The following is a 20,329-nucleotide window of genomic DNA, read 5'->3' on the forward strand; positions in this document are numbered from 1 at the left end:
TACGTGTTGTATCGGACGCGATTTTTCGATCTAAATTCGCGTCTTTTGTTAAGACCGTGAGGATTGAGTGTAAATAGCTGCGAGGTCCAATAGGCCTCTCTAGTTAGTAATAACTTGTCAATAAAAGCAGCGTCCCCTTGGCTAGTAATTTGTTCGATTATAATAAAGCTTATTTCTGAAATTTCGTGCCTTGCGCAATTAAAATGAACCGCAAGCTCGCACGTCTTTTTGTTGGTAAGCATGGATGATTTATGATTACGAAAGCGAACTTTAAATTCTGTGGTTGTTGATCCTACATACTGTAATTTGCATTTATTGCAAGAGGCCAAGTAAACAACGTTTTTAGATGTGCACGACAATTTCTGATTTATCTTGTGATCTTTGTAAAAAATTTTTAATCCATGATTCTAAATTTAAAAGGTTTTCCACAGGCCGAGTTTACAAGATAAATCAGAAATTGTCGTGCACATCTAAAAACGTTGTTTACTTGGCCTCTTGCAATAAATGCAAATTACAGTATGTAGGATCAACAACCACAGAATTTAAAGTTCGCTTTCGTAATCATAAATCATCCATGCTTACCAACAAAAAGACGTGCGAGCTTGCGGTTCATTTTAATTGCGCAAGGCACGAAATTTCAGAAATAAGCTTTATTATAATCGAACAAATTACTAGCCAAGGGGACGCTGCTTTTATTGACAAGTTATTACTAACTAGAGAGGCCTATTGGACCTCGCAGCTATTTACACTCAATCCTCACGGTCTTAACAAAAGACGCGAATTTAGATCGAAAAATCGCGTCCGATACAACACGTAATTAGACACTATTGTACGGCTAGTAATTAAGGCTTTTGCTACATATTGTTGTTATCCTATCATTCTCGCGTTCTTGTAAGTCATCATTACCTTGTTATGCAATCTTTTATCTAAGTTTAATCTGTTATGTAATCTATTATTTAAGTTTGTATGGTATTATGTAATTATTTTGTTTCTGCTCTAGTATAAATTTATGTGAATTTGTAAAAAAATTTTTTAGGATTTTTAACATTTTATTTTTTAATCTTGTAAATAGTAAGTTCCGCATCTGAAGAAGGCCGAAGGCCGAAACGTTGTGTCAATTAAAGCTGGAACAGTTAGAAGTTTGCCTCAATGACGCCATATCACACACTGAACTAAAATTACATTGAAGCACCGTATCTCTTTAGATCCTTCTACTGGAAGTCATCGTTTGGTAAATCCATATTATTCTGCATATATATATATATATATATATTGAATGTGTTGAAGTGGTTATGGCGGACCTCTCTGAAAAGTCACGGTTTTCAAGCTAAATGTTTCAAGTGAAATGTGATAATTATGATACTTTGCCACCAAAAGAATGGGATCTGTAGAGTGTGTACAATATAATGGAATCAAACAATGCAATTTCAGGTAAAACAGACTTTTATTTGCCTTCACATATATGGTTACAAAATTTGTCATACAGCTGTTGTCTGGATGCTTTAAAGGGACACTGTCACAGGGATTTTAATGCTTTTCGGTAAAAAGTACTAAAATTGGCGAATAGGTCTTCTTGTACATGAATTGCACCTAGTACATCAAGATGGATATATAAAGTTGTTGTTGAAGGAAGAAGGGAGCCATAACAATTTTTAGGTGTATTCCAGTCCCCAAGGGCAAAACTTGAAAAAAACAGCCTGGTGTTTTCAAGTTGAGATCTAAAGTTCCTGATGGCATCACAAAAATCTCACTTGTTTATTGCTTCAGTAAACTTGGATTAACAGGGAATGCGTAGAAAGAATTTGAGTGGGGGGGGGGGGGCTGAAAGTCGAACCCTAAAGTGAGTAGACTTGGGGGGGGGGGTCGTGGGGGTACAGGGGCATGCTCCCCCGGGAAAATTTGGATTTCAAATTCACTTAAATACCGGAAAATGCATTTGAAACTTAAAATTTAAAAAAAGGTTTTGGTAAAAGTATTGCTTGAAATGAGAAAAAAAAAAAACGGGATAAAAAGACGTTGCTCAACAAAAAACGTTCAATAAAACTACTCGCTGGCCCTGACTAGTCATGAACTTTTCTCACTATGTTCCTGGGTATGTTGAAGTACCGGCCAAACAGAAAAACAGAAAAGTCAATTTCTCTTTAGGTTACAAAATCAATTACCTTTAGAATGGGCTTAAAAACAAACCGTATCGTCTTATAAACCTAACCCATTTGGTGTGATTGAAACTGTCCAACGATCTTGAATTTTGTAAATGATCTAAAAATAGTAACAAAATGACGGGAAATTCCAATTTTTAAACCCTATATCTTCTAAACGGATGAGAAGTCCCCTTAAAACCAAGCTTTTAATGAAGGGCATGATCCTGTAGAAGCCTTACCATTTTCCAATAATAACTGAAAACATTGGAAGACAACTGTCTGCATTTACTTGTTTTTTTATGTATCTACGTTGAAGGCGAGTTTATTTTGGCTATAGTAACTGCTGTTACTTTCGTCCTCTACAAACTAAGTCAATATGGCTTCCAGAAACGAAATAATTTCAGTAATTTTTCGTTTGTTTTTTCATTCATTATATTTTTTCCTTGTTACTGTAAAAAAGTGGGGGGGCTAAAGCCCCCCTAGCCCCTCCCTCTGAGCGGTCGCTTATTAAGGCTCTAGAGTTTTTGAAGTACAACTGGTGACAGTTTCCCTAACATTGTTGGTCTGTTTAGGAAAAAGATAACCATCCATTGTTCTCAATTAACGTGTTGTTTGATGAACTTTCTTTCAAGTGGCCCTTCTTTTGCATTTAGTTCCTTTATTAAGTAGAAAGTTTCCCTCCTACTGTCATTAATTTCAAACCGGTTGAAGTACTCGCACTGTAAAAATCAGCCTTCAAAATCTGTTCAAGTTGGTCATTTGTAATCCATGATCATGACACAGCTGATTATCCTTAATTTGTTCCTCCATGGTATATTATCACCTTTTAGGCAGTTTTTAAATTATTTGTGAGTTTCCTTTTAATGTAAGGAAAATATATCAATTAAAAGAAAGGATAAGTTAAAGCTTAACCCTATTCAGACCGGGGGGGGGGGGGCTTTTGAGGCCCGCGCTGACTGTGAACTTTTATAACTTTTTTAAGATTTAAGAGCAAAGATCCACTAATACCGCGCGAAAACAAAAATAAGTGGCACAAAAGTTGCACATCAGAATTCTTGATATGCCGCCCAAAGAAAGCCTATGGTAGGCCTAGAAACGTGGTGGGATTTTTTTCTTCAAATATTTCTTCAACCGGTCAAAAACTTACAAAACCGTTATGAACCCCAGTGTCTTCTAAAACACACAAAATAAACATGACTAATACCGTGTCGTAAACTTCGCACTGGCTCATTCGCATTAGATGAAACCCCGTTTTTGAGCCTAGAAATGGACTATTGAAGTGTTTATAAGTCATTTGAGTCCAATCTTTCTTCTGTAAGTTAATTGCGAAGGTCATGGCGAGCCGCTGAAAATCACTAAAATTCGGTTGCTCGAAATTCTTAATTTGGCGCTCTTTTTCGAGAGAGAATTTCTCTACCTGGTAAAACTCTAAATAACTTGAATTTCAGATATTTTGAAAGGGGAAATGCCATTCTAAAACCTAGTGTAAAAATTTATTTCGGGCTCTCTATACGCGCTGAGTGCGAACGCTCTCAAACTACTTATAATTACAAAATTATCTGTCACTGAAACGTAAACAATACCCACATTCTACCGGCCTGAGAGTCCAAAACGTCTTCTTCCGAGTCTTTCCTCCGTTTTCTACTAGTATTTAGATGTAATCTACAGCAGAAGCTCCCTGTTAAGATCATCCTGAACACCATATCTTCTAAATATCGAGGGTAAAGCGAATTTCGAATCCTATCGCCATCTTTAATATCGATCAGTCTTCAAGCGTGCTGTCGACAACTTCAGTACATCTCCGTGTTGACATTCAACATTCGACCACTTTCAGGTCTGCCATGATATATTCCCATCTCTTGTTGAACAACCGCCGAATAAATATACCCTTCTTGTATCAATCCTTTGATTTCTCGACCGAAATGCCGGTCCGTTCAGTTCTTCATGGTCGGAAACAAACCAGACAAACTGTTGTTCTCCGATGACATGTTGACTAATTTGAAACTTGCGTGTCACGCAATCGCTTTCGTACTAGTCACTCGGTAGGTTTTTGTTCACGATTTCCATAAATGAAATAAAAAACACGATGATTTGAAAGATCAGGACGTCTAAATTAATTGTTTTGTGTTTAAGGGGAAGTGGATGGAAAGGGTCGAAATGAATTTCAACTTGAAAAACTCCGCCGGAATTTTTCAAGTTCTCATTAAAGTTCTCGCATTTTTGTTTCCAAAACCGATCATGATTGTTCTTTTAAAAATAACCCTGCCGAGTTGTTGAAAAAAGAACAATTATGATTCTTTTCGGAAAAAAATGTGAGAACTTTCTCAAGTTGAAATTCTTTTCGACCCTTTCCATCTACCTAAAACAATTAGGGGGATTATGGCACAGTTTCAACGAAAAACAATCAAAATAGAAGCATCTACAGCAGTTGTTTTACAATATGCAAACAACCAAAGGTTAAATTAATGGCAAATCATTTCTGAGCGGCAACGTCTTGTCCAAAATAATATTGTTATCGCAAGTGCTGAACCCACTCCATCACCCCTCCCCCTCTCCGCTACACCTCACCGAAGGCACTCAACCCCCCCCCCCCCCCCCAGTGGGGGGGGTATTCGGGATTTAAAGTTACGGGGATGATCGAAGGATTTTTTTTGGGTTTGAAATTTTCGATTCCGGGATTTTTTTGGGTAGCAAAATTTGGCAAGTATTTTATTGGGTGGCTTGATTTAACTAGGGATTTTTGGGGGTATTACAAACAATCTCAAAATTCGTGGCAATGCTTTGACCACATAGTTCTGTGAATAAAGTACAAACACTCAACGTGTTTCTAATGTGTTTTTTTTTTTGGTGTTATATCTTATATTCCCCCTTTCTGATTTATTTCGTGGCTTAGAAATTTGAAATGGGATTTTTTGGGGGTTGGTTTTTGGTCCAGGGACTTTTTTGGGTTTGGTTTGAAGCCTCAGGGATTTTTTTGGGTCTTGATTTTCGCTCCCATTCGATAATACCCGTCATTTGAAATCCCGAGTACCCCCCATGAGCTCAACCCAAGGTCCAGATCCTTATTATCCTTCCCGGGGGGGACTCCCATATTAAAGGGACGGGGATGCTCGTCGGAAATTTGTAAAAGAACCCCTAAAAGAGACCAATCTGGGCGTGGCTAAAGCTATTTTAAATCCCTAAAAGATACCAAAATTCGGAAAAAAGAACTCATATTTGTTGTTTTCTTCGTGTGCGACCCTAAACGAGACCCTGACAGCTAAAAATATTGCCATTTTCCCCAGAACACCCTAAGCGAGACCCAAAGTCCGAAATTTATACCCCTAAGCGAGACGACGAGCATCCCCGTCACTTTTATATGGGAGTCCCCCCCGGGCTATCCTTGCTCTTTTATATCCTTTTGAAGACAAAATAAAACTTCCTTTTCGCTACCTGACGAAATAAAAACGTGTATAAACCTTCAATAAAATTGAGGATGTTGCCCCCTTTACGTAGCTCCAGAAGTGACACGTATTTCTACTTTAATTAAATTTTCACTTTCGACAGGGGTCCATTCGGCTTCAAATAAAAGAAAACAATTTAGAATATTTAGATAGATCGACTGCCCGGTGTTTGGTGGATTAAAAGAAAAGTAATATAAGGGATAATTCCTTACCCCTTTCGACATTTCATAAAGAGCAATTGGTAGAGTAAAACAGACTATTTCGTTTTTGCCCCTTGTTACTTTTTCTTTCTCAAACTCATTAATAATTCATCAAGTTAAAACAAAGAATATTATAACCGTGACGGTGGTTTGGAAACCCGATCTTAATTAGCATAGATTTTTTACGATTTTATTTCTCCGTTTACTCCGTAGTTTTTGTTTCGATCGAGAAGATATATCAAACACTCGAGACAGTGTTTCATCGGCTATCCAAACACCTCGAATTTCGTCAAAAATACTCCGCTGCGCGTCGTATTTTCAACTCTCTTCTCGGAGTTTGGATATTCCGATGAAACACTGCCTCTCGTGATTGATATATTACGTCAAAATGTTATATAAGAGTAGAGATATGGACGGCGTCTCGGGCTCGAGGCCTCGGGTATAATTACTTTTCCCCGTACGCATGGTACGCGCTGGTCGTAAAAGATCTAAAAGTTACTTTCCTTCTTCATGGCTTTTCAAAAAACTGTTGGAGCCTAGTCCCTGGGGAGGGGGGGGGGGTGGTACTTGACCTAAGTTTAGGTATAGGGGTGACGCTGGAAGTTTGAAACCCTGACCTTGTTTAGGACAATAAAAACTTAAAATACCTACCCTGTGTAGGACAACACCCCCTATTCTAAGACCCTATTTAGGACAAAGGACAACATCGACAATCATTTACGCTTTATTGTGATTGCGTCCCATACGCGATGTTTGAAGCATTGAAATGCAGAAACACCTATCCCACCGAATAAAATAATGCTTTTTTATTGCAGCGAAAGCGAAAACAATGTAAATACATGGACGACAGTCTTGCAGCCATACTCTGTCTAGGACAGCTTCAGGCCCTGTTTAGGAAAGAGGAGCTTGAAATTATATACCCTGTTCAGGACCGGAGGAGTCAAAAACCATACCCTATCCAGCGGCACGTCCCAGTATAGGCCATATAGGGGAGCCCCCCCCCGGGCTAGTGGCCCGTCAGGCCGGAGCTTCTTCCAGTTTCAATATATAGAAGGAGTATTTTACTCCTACAAAATAAGATGCTAGTCCATCGCAGGATTATCCTCTCCTTCCTCCTCAACATACACACCTTGGTGGAGACAGCACTGTGGGAAAAACAATTGTCTTGCCCAAAAACATAATGCAATGATCCCGGCCAGGGCTCGAATACTGACCGGTCGACCAAGAGTCTAGCGCACTAACGATTTGTGTACTTGGAGATGTTGGTTGGTTGTCAACTGGACTGTGGATGACATTTCCATGTGATGAGTGATAAGTCTAGTTTCAGCGAATGTATACCCTATTCAGGTCTCAAATGCGGCGCTAATTCGCGGGGGGTTGGGGGGGGGGGGTAATTTGAGGACACCACTTTTGAAACAAAGCAAACACTGAAAACAGACTACTTGCACAGGTACCCGGAAAAAGAAAGAGAGAAATTGGGCTTGGTGTAACGGTAAAGTTCATGAACGGCCTTCACAACAACACTACGTACTGTAATAATTCTGGACAGAGCACTTGATGATCGAATAATGGTGTAATATATTCAATTTAAGTGTTTTAGAGTTCCATTGTCGGTCAAAGGGAATTCTTCGAATAAGCACCGCATCGGGACTCTTCTATTCGGAGGAGGCGCTTATTTACATTTTGTCCCAAATGCGGCGTTATTCAAATGCTTCGCTTATTCGGGGACGGCGCTTATTCGATGGAATACGGCAGTTATTTTAACTGGATCGGAAGATATGTAGGACTATATGCCGTGAGACAGTTGTGCCAGGTAGGGGCCCATGGTTGTGCCTGAAGAAAAAAGGCAGTGCCTTTCAAATCGTATTGACCGAAATGATCTTTTTTTTTTTCGCAATGTCTTTGACCAATCACCACTTACCCAACCACGGGAGGCTCCGCCCCAAAGTGAAGATCCCTATTTTTTCTGTATTTTTGTTACAGAATAAGTAGCAAAGACCTTGTTAAAAATGAATAAATGTCGTTCTGGATATCTCAATACAATAGTTAACAGGGCAAGGTCTCTGTTTGCTATAATACCTGTTTTCACAAAAGGACATATGATCTGGACCTCAGGCGGAGTACCGCTCGTCGTCGTGTAGGCAGGGGTTAGTGGGTTAGTGGCGATGGTGTGGGCCAAGCCATCTGTTGAAAATATCATTTTGGCCAAGATTCTGTTCCTTGCAAATAATGGTTTACCATATATTGTTTCAACCTCAGTTAGTTGATTGAGTATAGTGAAACAATGAGCGCTATATCAAACCTTTACATACCTTATTATAGGAAATTAACGATACATGTTATTAACGCGAATTTCAAAAATTCGCGTTAATTTTATTGATGTTAATTAATATAAATACGTTTACTATAAGCATTTAACCAGAACATTTCTTAAATTCGCGTTAATTTTATTACGCGTATATTTTGTTCGCGTTGTTAAAATGCTTCGTTATATTCCTATAATAAGGTAAGTCTGTTTACGATCAGGACTAGTTTACGATTTTTTCGTGAAGGGTCACAAAGGGATGTTGGCACAGCGTTAACCAGAATATTTAATTTAGACGTCCTGATCTTTCGAATTATCGGGTGTTTTTTATTCATTTATGGAAATCGTGTAACAAAAAACCAACCGAGTGACTAAGGGAAGGGATTGCGTGACACGCAAGTTTAGTCAACATGTAATCGGAGAACAACAGTTTGCCTGGTTCCAGTTAAGGATGGGCCAATACTGGTTTTTCAAAACGATACGATATCGATACGATATTTGCCTTTTTTCTCGATATCGATCTCGATATCGATATTATGACGTCATTTCCGTCCTGGTGTCATTGTTTTGTCACGTGGTCTTACAAAGGACAGACCTGGCATTATAAATGTTAGCCAAGAATGCTGATTTTGGTCTTTTTGTTTTACTGTTGCATCAGCAATGTGTGGACATAAAGTCAAGGCAAGAAAAATTCAATCATTGACAAGAACATCAACATTTCTTTGAGCAAAATTGTATTTTTCAACCGCAGGTGCTGACCAGAAGACCGCAGGCTCAGGTCACGTGTGCAGTATCGAAAGCGTATCGAAATTGCGATATTTTTCGAAAGTATCGATACTTTTCAAAATTGTCAAAATATCGATGTATCGAATATTTGGTATCGAGTATCGGCCCATCCTTAGTTCCAGTGCGTTGTTCTTGACCATGAAGAAATGAACGGACCGGTATTTCGGTCGAGAAATCAAAATGTTGATACAAGAAGGGTATATTTATTCGACAGCTGTTTAACAAGAGATGGGAATATATCATGGCAGACCTGAAAGTGGTCGAATGTTGAATGTCAACACGGAGATGTACTGAAGTTGTCGACAGCACGCTTGAAGACTGATCGATATTGAAGATGGCGATAGGATTCGAAATTCGCTTTATTCTCGATATTTGGAAGATATGATCTTAAGATGATGATCTTAACAGGGAATTTCTGCTGTGGATTACATCTAAATACTAGTAGAAAACGGAGGAAAGACTCAGAAGAAGACGTCTTCAGCAGGACTCTCAGGCAGGAAGAATGTGGGTATTGTTTACGTTTCAGTGACAGATAATTTTGTAATTATAAGTAGTTTGAGAGCGTTCGCACTCAGCGCGTATAAAGAGCCCGAAATAAATTTTTACACTATGTTTTAGAATGGCATTCCCCCTTTCAAAATATCTGAAATTCAAGTTATTTAGAGTTTTACCGGGTAGAGAAATTCTTTCTCGAAAAAGAGCGCCAAATTAAGAATTTCGAGCAACCGAATTTTAGTGATTTTCAGCGGCTCGCCGTGACCTTCGCAATAAACTTACAGAAGAAAGATTGGACTCAAATGACTTATAAACACTTCAATAGTCCATTTCTAGGCTCAAAAACGGGGTTTCATTTAATGCGAAAGAGCCAGTGTGAAGTTTACGACACGGTATTAGTCATGTTTATTTTGTGTGTTTAAGAAGACACTGGGGTTCATAACGGTTTTGTAAGTTTTTGACCGGTTGAAAAAATATTTGAAGAAAAAAATCCCACCACGTTTCTAGGCCTACCATAGGCTTTCTTTGGGCGGCATATCAAAAATTCTGAAGTGCAACTTTTGTGCCACTGCCCGCTCGGTCTGAGTCGAAATTTCCTCTTAACCATTAGCACTGCCAAACTTTCTGAGTTTTCCTAAAATTTATCTGGTAACAATTTGGTAGGGTTGGATGATGTGTCAGGAACTTGACATCACCATGGCAACGGCATTTTGACAGGCATGTTTTCCCAAATTTGTAATTTTACGTGTTTCTGTTAATAAAAATCATCTTAAATGGAATTATTTTTACATTTTTACGGGTTTAAAGCACATTTTTATTTATTTTGAGTACTTTGCAGTGATTTTGGGTGGTTTTCTGGCATTTTGGAAAAATTTTAAAATCCAAGATGGCGGCTGTTTTGACATCATGATGTAATTGTCACGTGATGTGACGTCACGATCCAACGTGACGTATACCAAAAGATAGAGTTTTGGACATGCAATACATCCTATAAGTTTCATGGTGATTGCTTAAATATTCTGGAAGTTACATAAGGGGGGGGGGGGCTTCCGAACCCTCCACCCTCCCCTCCCCAGTCTGAGAAGGTCCAAAAAAGCCCGGTCTCAATAGGGTTAAATTAAAGCCATGTTGGCATAAATTATCGAACGGGTTCCTTGAGGAAATTATTGCTGTTGTCATTTTTTACTTTTTACAGAGATAAGTTAACTGAGTCTTTTGATTGTTCATTTCTAAGAAAAGCCATATATTCCCACCATGGAAGGTCATTGGGAATTTTGAGGTGGTTGGGGGTCTCAAATAAAGCCAACACTAGTACTTCTAAATAACAATTTGATCGAGTATGGTGGAATTGAAGATCGAGCCAAGTACAAATTCCCATTGATTATTATTATTATTATCACTATCATCATCATCAATAGCAGCAGCAGCAGCAGCAGCAGCTTCGGCATCCATCATCATCATCATCATTTCCATAGGGGGCACAGACAGCCCAAGCTCTCTATCAGATTACCGTAGGACGTGACTCTTGCTTATATGCGGTGTTGTGTTACAAAGATTCGATTTGTAAGGGTTTGTATGGGAACGGAACGGTTTTGCTTTAAAAGTAAAAAAAAAAAAACGTATATTTTGGAATAAAATTGACTTGCCCTGATTTTGTGTTTCATTCTTTGTTGTTTGCCGGCCAGCTTCTCAGGTTGATCTAACGCGATTTCGGCGAGTTATCATAAATTATTTAGGTTTCCACAGCAAAAATAAAGACAAGGCTGAACACTGATTTCCGAAGTGCCCGCCGCTCGAAGCGAATAAATCCTCTGAAAATATTCCTGTCGACCCAATTCCTCCGCAGAATCAAAGAAGAGATGTTGAAGTTCCATGTCAGTTCACTTGATACGCAATTCTGCCCTCAAACGCCTTCGCTATGAAAGCTTTTTTTCGAGATTGCTACCCTTCACAAATTCGAAATAGCCGGCGTCCAAACTGGCGTGGACGTTTTCACGGTTCGCATAGCATGTTGGATGACTATAATTAGCCCGACAGGGGTGGACAGCATGGACTTGTCGACAGCCAAACCAGAATGCACCCAGGGACAAATCGATGCTTACTTTTGTCGATTATAGTCATCCAACATGCTATGCGAACCGTGAAATCGTCCACGCTAGTTTGGACGCGGCTAGCCTGCGTAGCAAGCGTTCCCGTGCGAGCGAAGTGCTTCTATGTGTCGCGTGCAAGCGAATATTCTGTCGAAGAGCGAAAGATTCTGCCGACTAGAATCTTTCGCTCTTCGACAGAATATTCGCTCGCACGCGACACATAGCAGCACTTCGCTCGCACGGGAACGCTTGCTACGCAGGCTAGGACGCGGCTATTTCGAATTTGTGAAGGGTAGCAATCTCCAACCTCGTTGCCAGGGTCTCTCTCTCCCCCCGCCCCCCAGAGCGAGAGAAAGCTTTCGTAGCGAAGGCGTTTGAGGGCAGAATTGCGTATCAAGTGAACTGACATGGAACTTCAACATCTCATCCTTGATTCTGCGGAGGAATTGGGTTGACAGGAATTTTCAGAGGATTTATTTGCTTCGAGCAGCAGGCACGCCGGAAATCAGTGTTCAGCATTGTCTTTATTTTAGCAGTGGAAACCTAAATTATGATAACTCGCCAAAATCGCGTTAGATCAACCTGAGAAGCTGGCAAACAACAAAGAATGAAACACAAAATCAGGGCAAGTCAATTTTATTCCAAAATATACAAATTTTTTTTTTACTTTTAAAGCAAAACCATTCTGTTCCCATACAAACCCTTATAAATCGAATCTTTGTAACACAACACCGCATAATAAGCAAGAGTCACGTCCTAAGGTAATCTGATAGAGAGCTTGGGCTGCCTGTGATAGGGGGTGGAGATTAAAACCAAAACACCTTCTGTGGGGAATATGGATATTTTTTGAAACAACACATTACATGTTTCTCCCTAGAATCCAGAACAAAACAAGCTAAAGACCAAGCAGCTACTGGTAGCTCTACAGAAAGTCTGGAGCATTCAGTTGTTCAGGTATATTAATTTTGTTTAATTTATTATCATTCCATTCGAATTCTAAGGAGCTACCAAGTTGACACAATCTTCTTTTATCACAAATATGCTAAAACAAAAACAGACAGCTCCAAAACTAGCCTGTTAAAGTCAAAATATAGTCAGCATGTGCCACCTAGTATTCCAGAATAGTTTTGATTAACAGTGAACGGAATGTGTTATTCGTTTCAAACTTTCAAATTTAATGTGAATATTGCAATCATTCAACCGTAGCCCAAGAGTGGCCTCATTTGAACATCGATTGTTGATTGGTTTATTTCTCACCTGTTCACATGCAAATTTGGCACCATTTTGAGCCCCAGTCAGTGTGTTCACCTTTGCCAGCTGCTGTTCAAACTTAAGCGCCAAATTCGGGTGAGAAATAAACCAATCAACAATCGATGTTTCAAATGAGGTCACTCTAGATCTTGGGCTAGCGTTGGATGATTGCAATATTCAAAATAAATTTGAAAGTTTGAAACGAATAACACATTCCGTTCACTGTTAATCAAAAATATTCTGGAATACTAGGTGCTGTGCGCTGACTATTTTGACTGTAAGTGACCAGTATTTCACAAAACAGTGAAGGGCCGGTTTACTTACCCTAGGCTCCATAATATTACATGAATGTTTCCCACTGGGAATGTATTAACTTTTAATTGTTTAAATTATTAATAGGCATTATCGCCAAACACAAAGGCAAAGTTTTTTTCATATACACAAGAAAAACAGCAGGGTTTCATGGAGGTAAGAATAGAATAGATTAAAGTTCATGATGAAACATTTTATAACACTGTGTCTCACAAGGATTTTTAAATTGTTTTACAATTTTACAATTCAGCAGATTGTGACATAATGTTGAAAAGTGAAGACGCAAGAAGTTTTATACTTACTCAGTTTTGTTATTGCAACATTTTAGCTCATACTGTTGTAAGTTATACCCATGGTTTGAAAATGCATAGTTGTCAGTTGTGATTTGAAAATTATGTGACTTTATGTCTTCACCAGGCACATCGTCTGGTTTGTGATTGTAGTCATTAACAGCATTTCTGTTTTTCTGTATATATACGGCCATGTTTCAATAAAAAAGTACTGAAACTCAGTCTGATTTGCCTCAAGTTAATTCGCTTGCCATGCAAAACACAATTTTGTAAATGATTTTTTTTCTGTTACTGATTTAAGACACATTCAACCAATTCTTTATAAAATACCCTGTGGAACAGCACTACAAGCCAATTTTCTATTTGGATTATTGTAGCTGTGCTAAATACATTGACACTTAAAGGAGAAGTTTACTCCAGAATGGCCATTTATTTTCTTTACGCCAATAAAAAGTTTACACAAAGATATGCTATTCGCCAAAATTTCAGCCTCCAACATGCACTTTAAACCTACAAAATCTTTCCCAAAACTCGACAAATGAACGCCGCCATCTTGGAGCTGGTAATGTATGCATGACGTCAAAGAGCTCAGCCTGAAGTTTTGCGGGGAAATTTAAATCCTCAAAACTCCTTGTTTCTTCGTAGTGGCTTTTGTTTTTCAAAATGCCTGTTTGTGTAGCTCCATTTTGCTGAAACAGAGCTCCCAAAAATTCAAAAAACAAGGAGTTTTGACAATAAAAATTTTCCCACCAAACTTCAGGCTGAGCTCTTTGACGTCATGCATACATTATCAGCTCCAAGATGGCGGCGTTCAGTTGTCGAGTTTTGGGAAAGATTTCGTAGGGTTATAGCGAAGGTTGGAGGCTGAAATTTCGGTGAATAACGTACTTTTGTGTAAACTTTTTATTGGTGTAAAGAAAATAAATGGCTATTCTGGAGTGAACTTCTCCTTTAAGTAAAGTGATTTATTATTTTATTTTTTTATGTTTATTTTAGGGTTACATGTATAAGCCAAAAAGCTGTAATACATCTCCAAGACCAGACGAAGACAAATCAAGCACAACTGCTACTAGTCTACATAATACATCTAAGGTATTTACAACATGTTTGATTCGTGATTTAAATAAATTATATACAGTCATGTAGGTAATTAGTAATAGTAATTGGACTGAGTGGAGTACAATTCAGGGAGTAATCAGGCGCGAGTCATTTTGAAATAGGCCGAGCACGCAGCGCGAGGACGATTTGAAATTACGAGCACAATTACTCTCTGAGTTGTACTACATGAGGTCCAATTACTAATTAATCGTGTCAATAACAAAATTGGAGGTGAGCCGTTCAACAACGGTACGCAGAACTCACTAGTTTTCAGGTTTATTCCGCAGCTAAAACTCACTAAATAACTCACAGTATGCTCACAGTTCAACTCGCTGCATCGTCTCTCTAGTTTCTGAGAAAGTCACTACACATGCTCATGACCATATTTGGTTATACATTTGAATGTCGCAAACTATGGGGGTGGGGGTCCGTAAAAACTCCCGTACACAACTCCCCTGAAAATTGTAGCTCAATTTTTACAATCATGTTACTCAAAAGACAGTTCGATTTGCTTTACGACAGTTCCGTATACTTAATGACAGTCCGATTTACTTGACAACAGTCCGGTTTACACAATGACAGTCTGCTTTATCAACAACAGTCCGGTTTGCTCAACGACAGTCTGGTTTACACAATGACAGTCCTCTTTTTCAATCCTCCTCCTCTGCATGCATCTGTTCTGCAATTCTCTTGGCAGCTTTCTGAGCTGCAGTTCTTCTTGGTCTCTGGCTTCTTAAGTCAACTTGTTGTCTCCTCCCCTCCTGAGGCTCATCAGTATTTTCCACCGCTCGGATTTCCAAAGGGCAGACTAGCTGAAGTGGTCGCTCAATGGTGTGTCCTTTACGGAACAACGTCACACCTCTCACAACTCCGTCACTGCCTTGTACAAGACGCACCACCTTTCCTTTCTTCCATTCGCCGCGATTCTTCTCATCTCCAACAACTAGTACAATTTCTCCCACTTTAGGTGTGGTTTCGGTTTCCTTGTTCAGCCTGTGGCTTTCCATTAGGCTGTGGACATACTCTCTCTTCCAGCGTTTCCACACATGGGCCTTGGCATCTTCCAATCGCTTGCTCATCTTCGTCAGCTTCTCTGCTTCAGAATTTTCAATGTCCTCTACCGGATATGCATCTCGCCCCCACAGGATCACGTTCGGCGTCAGCACTTCTTCCTCTCCTCCCTCTGTTTCAACATACGTCAGGGGTCGGTTGTTAAGATTTCTTTCAACATCCATGATGACTGATTCAAATGCTTCATAGGAAAGATGTGACCGTCCTAGGGTCTTGTGCATCGCCTTCTTGATCTCCTTGATCAATCTCTCATAGAATCCTCCCCACCAGGGCGATTTTGCAAGGTTAAACTGCCAACGAATGTTCTCACGTGCTAGATAATCCTGCAGCTTCTCACTTTTCCTGATGGTTTTGATCCAATCTGCTGTAGTCTTGAATACTTTCGCATTGTCTGAGATGATGATGCAAGGTCTTGTTCGACGTGAGATAAATGCATTCAGTTTCTGCTTGAATTCGTCTGCTGTTTGGGTCCTTGTTACTTCTAAATGGACTGCTCTGGAGCTTGCACATGTGAAAATAATAAGGTAGCACTTTCCTTGTTCCTCAAAATCCTCAAAATTGATCACACACAACCCACTCAAGCACCAATTAAGTGAAGATCATAATTGTAATTATATTCTTAGCTGGGTCAAGCTGCAAGATCAGACCCAAAAGCAACAACACAGAAGTTGTCACTCATAATTATACAACATTGCACTTACTATCACTGATGAGTAGCAATCTTATCCACTGGATGGCTGACACTCAGCCAACTGCTTGATGTTATTTTAATTTAGCCTTCCTTAGTTTTATCTTTCTTAGCATTCCAAAGAGGTTGTGCCAAAATTATCCACTGGCAATTATTTCTCAACTATGGAAAATTAATAGCTTCATACTATAAATTATATAAAAAGGGTATCTTCTCTCACAAAAGGACAAAAGATCTACAATTGGGGGACAAAAAAGGAAGGAAGCCAGTGGACACAACATTGTTGATCAGTGCTCTCCATCACCCAGTAAAGGTTAGAGCGTAATAACATTCTTGATAATGTTCAATTACAGTAAACTCTCTCTTAACAGGTACCTCTATAAGACGGACACCTAGTGGTGGTCAAACTTTTCTTCCAATTTAAACCCTGCTTGGGTACTTACAGTGCAGCTACTGTTACTGGGGTTACCCAAATAAGTTAACCAATCTGAATCACAAAGCAGAACGGGAACATACAGTCCAACATTTTTACTCCAGCCAATGAAATTTCAAGTACAGAACAATGAAATTTCAACTTGTTCACTCGTGAAGCTTATGGGAAAACAGCGTTAGCTATCGTTGACTTTTAATTTTAAAAATTTGAGTAGTTTTTACATGCTGCATGAAAGCAGTGGATGCAACGGCCATATCTTTGGGCAATTTGTATGGCAGATTTGAATTCTTAAATAAAAGAAAAATACACCTGTCTGCAGATTTATCTCCAGGGAGTTGTTTTTTTTTTATATACCGTTTTCAATTGTTAGGAAAATAATACCTCGACTGCTGAACTGAAATATCGGTAATTTTTTCAACAAAAGTTTACATACATGTGAAATTGTGCTAGAAACTTTTCAGAAATAAATTCCTTCATTTGTCGGGTTGTTGAGGAAACCATTAAGTGTTCAATACAGCCAGCGGTTAGTTTGAGAATTCAAATACGCCACACACTCTGCTTTGAAAACCATTTTAAATTACTCTATTACAACACAATGCACCGGTAATTAAAAATTTTTTCAGTTTTTTCGTATTGCCAGATCCCAGAGTGTGAACTCAAATTTTCATAATACGGTAAGGATCTTTCAGCAAGCCAGCCATGTTTTTGTTGTTTACACATCCGGCCTGCACTTATGAAACGTTTGTTGCGTTCCAAGTTGGCAAAAAAAAAAATGCCTCGTGTAACATGGCCTTCAGCATACCCTTAACATACTAATACAATGCGAGTCATTCAAGTCATAAGAATAAGGCACTTGAGTAACTGGATATACCGTTAAATGCAGGTTATGATCCCAGGGGCTTATACAACCTCCTAAGCGTGGGCTGATTACTGGAGGAGCCATTATAGTGGGGGGAGAGGGTTAAAGAGGCATAAACAAACCATTTGAAAATGAGCAGAGAAGAAATTTATTTTACAGATTTTAGTGTTGTAGACTGCTTGTAGACTTATTGATAAGCAATTTCATTTGTAGTAGTGTTTTGAGATGGCGTTTTATAGTGAGTTGATATGGAAAAGTTTTATGGTCTATGGCTAATACTAGAGGTAAGGAGGTGGTCGCTTATGGCCGGGATAATGTTCTCGCTGTATTTCATTTGTATTTTTGATTTTCATTCTTCCCACAGAGCAAGTTGTTACCAATGCTAAATCAGATACAAAGGTCCCATTGGACCAAGGTTCTTCAAGAAGTGAAAGTCCATTGCCACAACAGCCTCAGCAGCCAGAGAACGACACAACACGGCGACGGAAGAGGAAAAGACAACTCAAGTCCAAAACGTACATGAATGATGAGGGGTTCATGGGTAAGCTGTACACTCCGTTTGGCGGTCAGTTGCACGGTATCTGTCTGTTTGTCTGTGTCTGTCTGTCTGTCTCTGTCTGTTCCTTTCGCTCGGTGGGTCGGTTGTTCGTTGTTTCTTTGTTTGTTTGTTTCAAGATAGCACTTAATCTAAAGAAGCTCTTGATTTAAGATACATGTAGTCTCTCGGAACTGATGAAACACTTGTATCTGCTGGGCTAGCAACCCAGCAATACTATAAATGATTTACGACTAGAAGAAATAACCGTTAAAAGCTACGATTGTAATTTTTACTTTTACAGTTACCGAGAAGGTCTGGGAGAGCGAATCGACCGATGCGAGTGATGAGGAACTTCAAATAACCAGTCCGCCAGTAAAAGAGAAAAAGCCGTCTCCAGCAAAGAAACCAAACAAGAAGACACATGCAGATATGAATAACAGCCCTCTAAGAGGTCATGTGGTTACCGATATTTTAACAGACTTGTGTTTACAGTAGAAATGAGGAAATAGTGAAAAGCTAAAATGGTTCTTGAATGTTCATTGTGTAGTAATGATGAAAGCAGTCCCACTCCCGCATTCATCGATTATTTTACAAGAAATCAGATCGACAAAAATATGTGAAAGATTTTCTGAAAGATTTTTGGTGAACGTAGTTGTCGTAGGCTTTTTTGCAAAACAAACAACAGATATTGATGTTGGCAGGTCTAATTGTGTTTTTGGTTTACCTCTGGTCCTAATGAGGGGAAAAACATATTAATGGCAACGGGTTGACCCTTTTCTGCAAAATATAATGATCTCCTTATACTCAGAGATAAGTTTAGATATTGATTCCAAGCAATATAAATATAAATAACATTTCACTGCATTTCAGACCATGTGCGGTGTGATTCTCCTGAAAGCGACTCGTCTAATGATGGTTTGTATTTTATTTACTTTTATTTAATTACCTCATGGTGGTAAAACTGTTGATAGTGTTCTTATTGTTGGTAATGTTCCGAAGAATGCAGTGTTTCTTGATGTCATTAAGTGTGAGATGATAAGAGAAGAGAATGATGTAGTTTTGTGCAAGATGAGCAATTTGAGTTTTGAGATGAGTTGCTTGATTCTTGTTGGCAAGTTTAGTTTTCTTGGTTTGGTTAATCATTTCAAAGGTGGCAAGGGCATCAGATTTGTTAAGGTGAGGCGGTTTGATTGTATAGCCCAGTCCATTCTTCAAAATATCAAGTTTGTCATTGGAACGCTTGTGGAAGGACAAGTTTGTGACAGTGTCTTGATGGGAGAATGGCAGAGTTGATTTCTTGGTCAAATTTCGAAGTTTCTTCTCTACCCTTCAGGCCTATTGTTTAATCAATAGGGGCTTACAATTATAAATTACCGGGTAGCTAAGTATTTAGATTCTATTCTTAGCCCATATATTCCTGATAAATATACACTGCTGGATTATTTTCTTTTGTTCATGCAGGAATTTTAAAATGATAAATCTTACGATATGTTTCTTATACTAGTTGTACCTATCGGTAAGTGCCAACGAGCGAAATACTCATGTTTGTTCATAAGAACAGATATTGAATGGTTTTTGATAGAACTATATTTGAAATGACCACTGTTATGGTAAATTGTATTTTAGGTAATATGCAATAAAAGGGCTATTTCTCTGGTGTTCATAAATGACACAGGCTTGATAGCCTGCGTAGCAGGCGCCGTAGTTTCCAGCGCGCGTATTCTCGCGATCGCGCACTCTTTTAAAACACACTAAAAAACGTACACAGATGTCTGCTACGCTAACTTGAACGGTCAAGGATTATTTGGAGACAAAATTTTTATTCAAGTTAACATTACATTTGCCGTTAGAAGCAAACAACTTTTGACTTCCTTGTGTGTATGACATGCAGTAATTTTAGTGAGAGTCGCTTTGAATTGATGTTTATCTTACGCGGAGTGAAAATGCGTGCCAAATAAAATATAAACGGTATTTGATTTGGAATAAATCATCGGTCAAAAATTACTATAAACACAATCAACACTAAAAGGAAACATTTACCCGACTTCAGCATTCTCATAAGTCAAGAACACTCTATTTGAAGTCAACAGTCCGTTTTGATTTTCATGACTCTCTCTTCGATCGTAAACTAGTTAAAGGACTCCAAAGTCGAAAGATTATTTCATCGCTTTGAAGACCTTGATGTTTATTTTTTCGGCGGTCGAATATTCTGTAGGGTATTCTCTTTCGATTTATAGTTCCCTAAAGGTGTATTTATCGGTAAAGGGATGAATGACCACATTGAAAATTTTAACAGCGAGCCGCGTGGACGCCCTTTTGGTCATTTGCT

General features: G+C 38.9%; 2 protein-coding genes across 4 annotated transcripts in view; one reads left to right on the plus strand and one right to left on the minus strand.

Annotated features, from left to right (window-relative positions):
• The window catches only part of LOC144652248 (uncharacterized), a 79,852-nt gene that overhangs the window by 50,807 nt on the left and 8,716 nt on the right, over positions 1-20,329 (plus strand). For all 3 annotated transcript variants that reach the window (XM_078512271.1, XM_078512272.1, XM_078512273.1), the window contains exons 14-20: positions 12,338-12,414; positions 13,111-13,179; positions 14,310-14,405; positions 16,396-16,483; positions 17,827-18,003; positions 18,302-18,451; positions 18,871-18,915. In XM_078512271.1, coding sequence (XP_078368397.1) covers positions 12,338-12,414; positions 13,111-13,179; positions 14,310-14,405; positions 16,396-16,483; positions 17,827-18,003; positions 18,302-18,451; positions 18,871-18,915 — 702 coding nt within the window. The remainder of the gene's footprint in view (positions 1-12,337; positions 12,415-13,110; positions 13,180-14,309; positions 14,406-16,395; positions 16,484-17,826; positions 18,004-18,301; positions 18,452-18,870; positions 18,916-20,329) is intronic.
• LOC144652413 (uncharacterized) lies at positions 14,687-16,161 on the minus strand. Its single transcript, XM_078512427.1, has 2 exons — positions 16,130-16,161; positions 14,687-15,983 (listed from the first exon to the last, which is right to left on the minus strand). The coding sequence occupies exons 1-2, from the start codon at positions 16,159-16,161 to the stop codon at positions 15,062-15,064; spliced, it is 954 nt and encodes a 317-aa protein (XP_078368553.1). The 3' UTR covers positions 14,687-15,061.

The sequence above is a fragment of the Oculina patagonica genome, chromosome 4 (genome assembly GCF_052425735.1).
Source record: "Oculina patagonica isolate OP01 chromosome 4, crgOcupat, whole genome shotgun sequence".
Taxonomy (NCBI): domain Eukaryota; kingdom Metazoa; phylum Cnidaria; class Anthozoa; order Scleractinia; family Oculinidae; genus Oculina; species Oculina patagonica.

What these genes read in the sequence shown, in the direction of transcription:
- LOC144652413 (XM_078512427.1), bottom strand. Translation starts at nt 16,161, where the DNA reads ATGAGTGACAACTTCTGTGTTGTTGCTTTTGG. An exon ending in TTCTGTGTTGTTGCTTTTGG is followed by an intron (nt 15,984 to 16,129) that starts GTCTGATCTTGC and finishes CACATGTGCAAG; the next exon opens with CTCCAGAGCAGTCCATTTAG.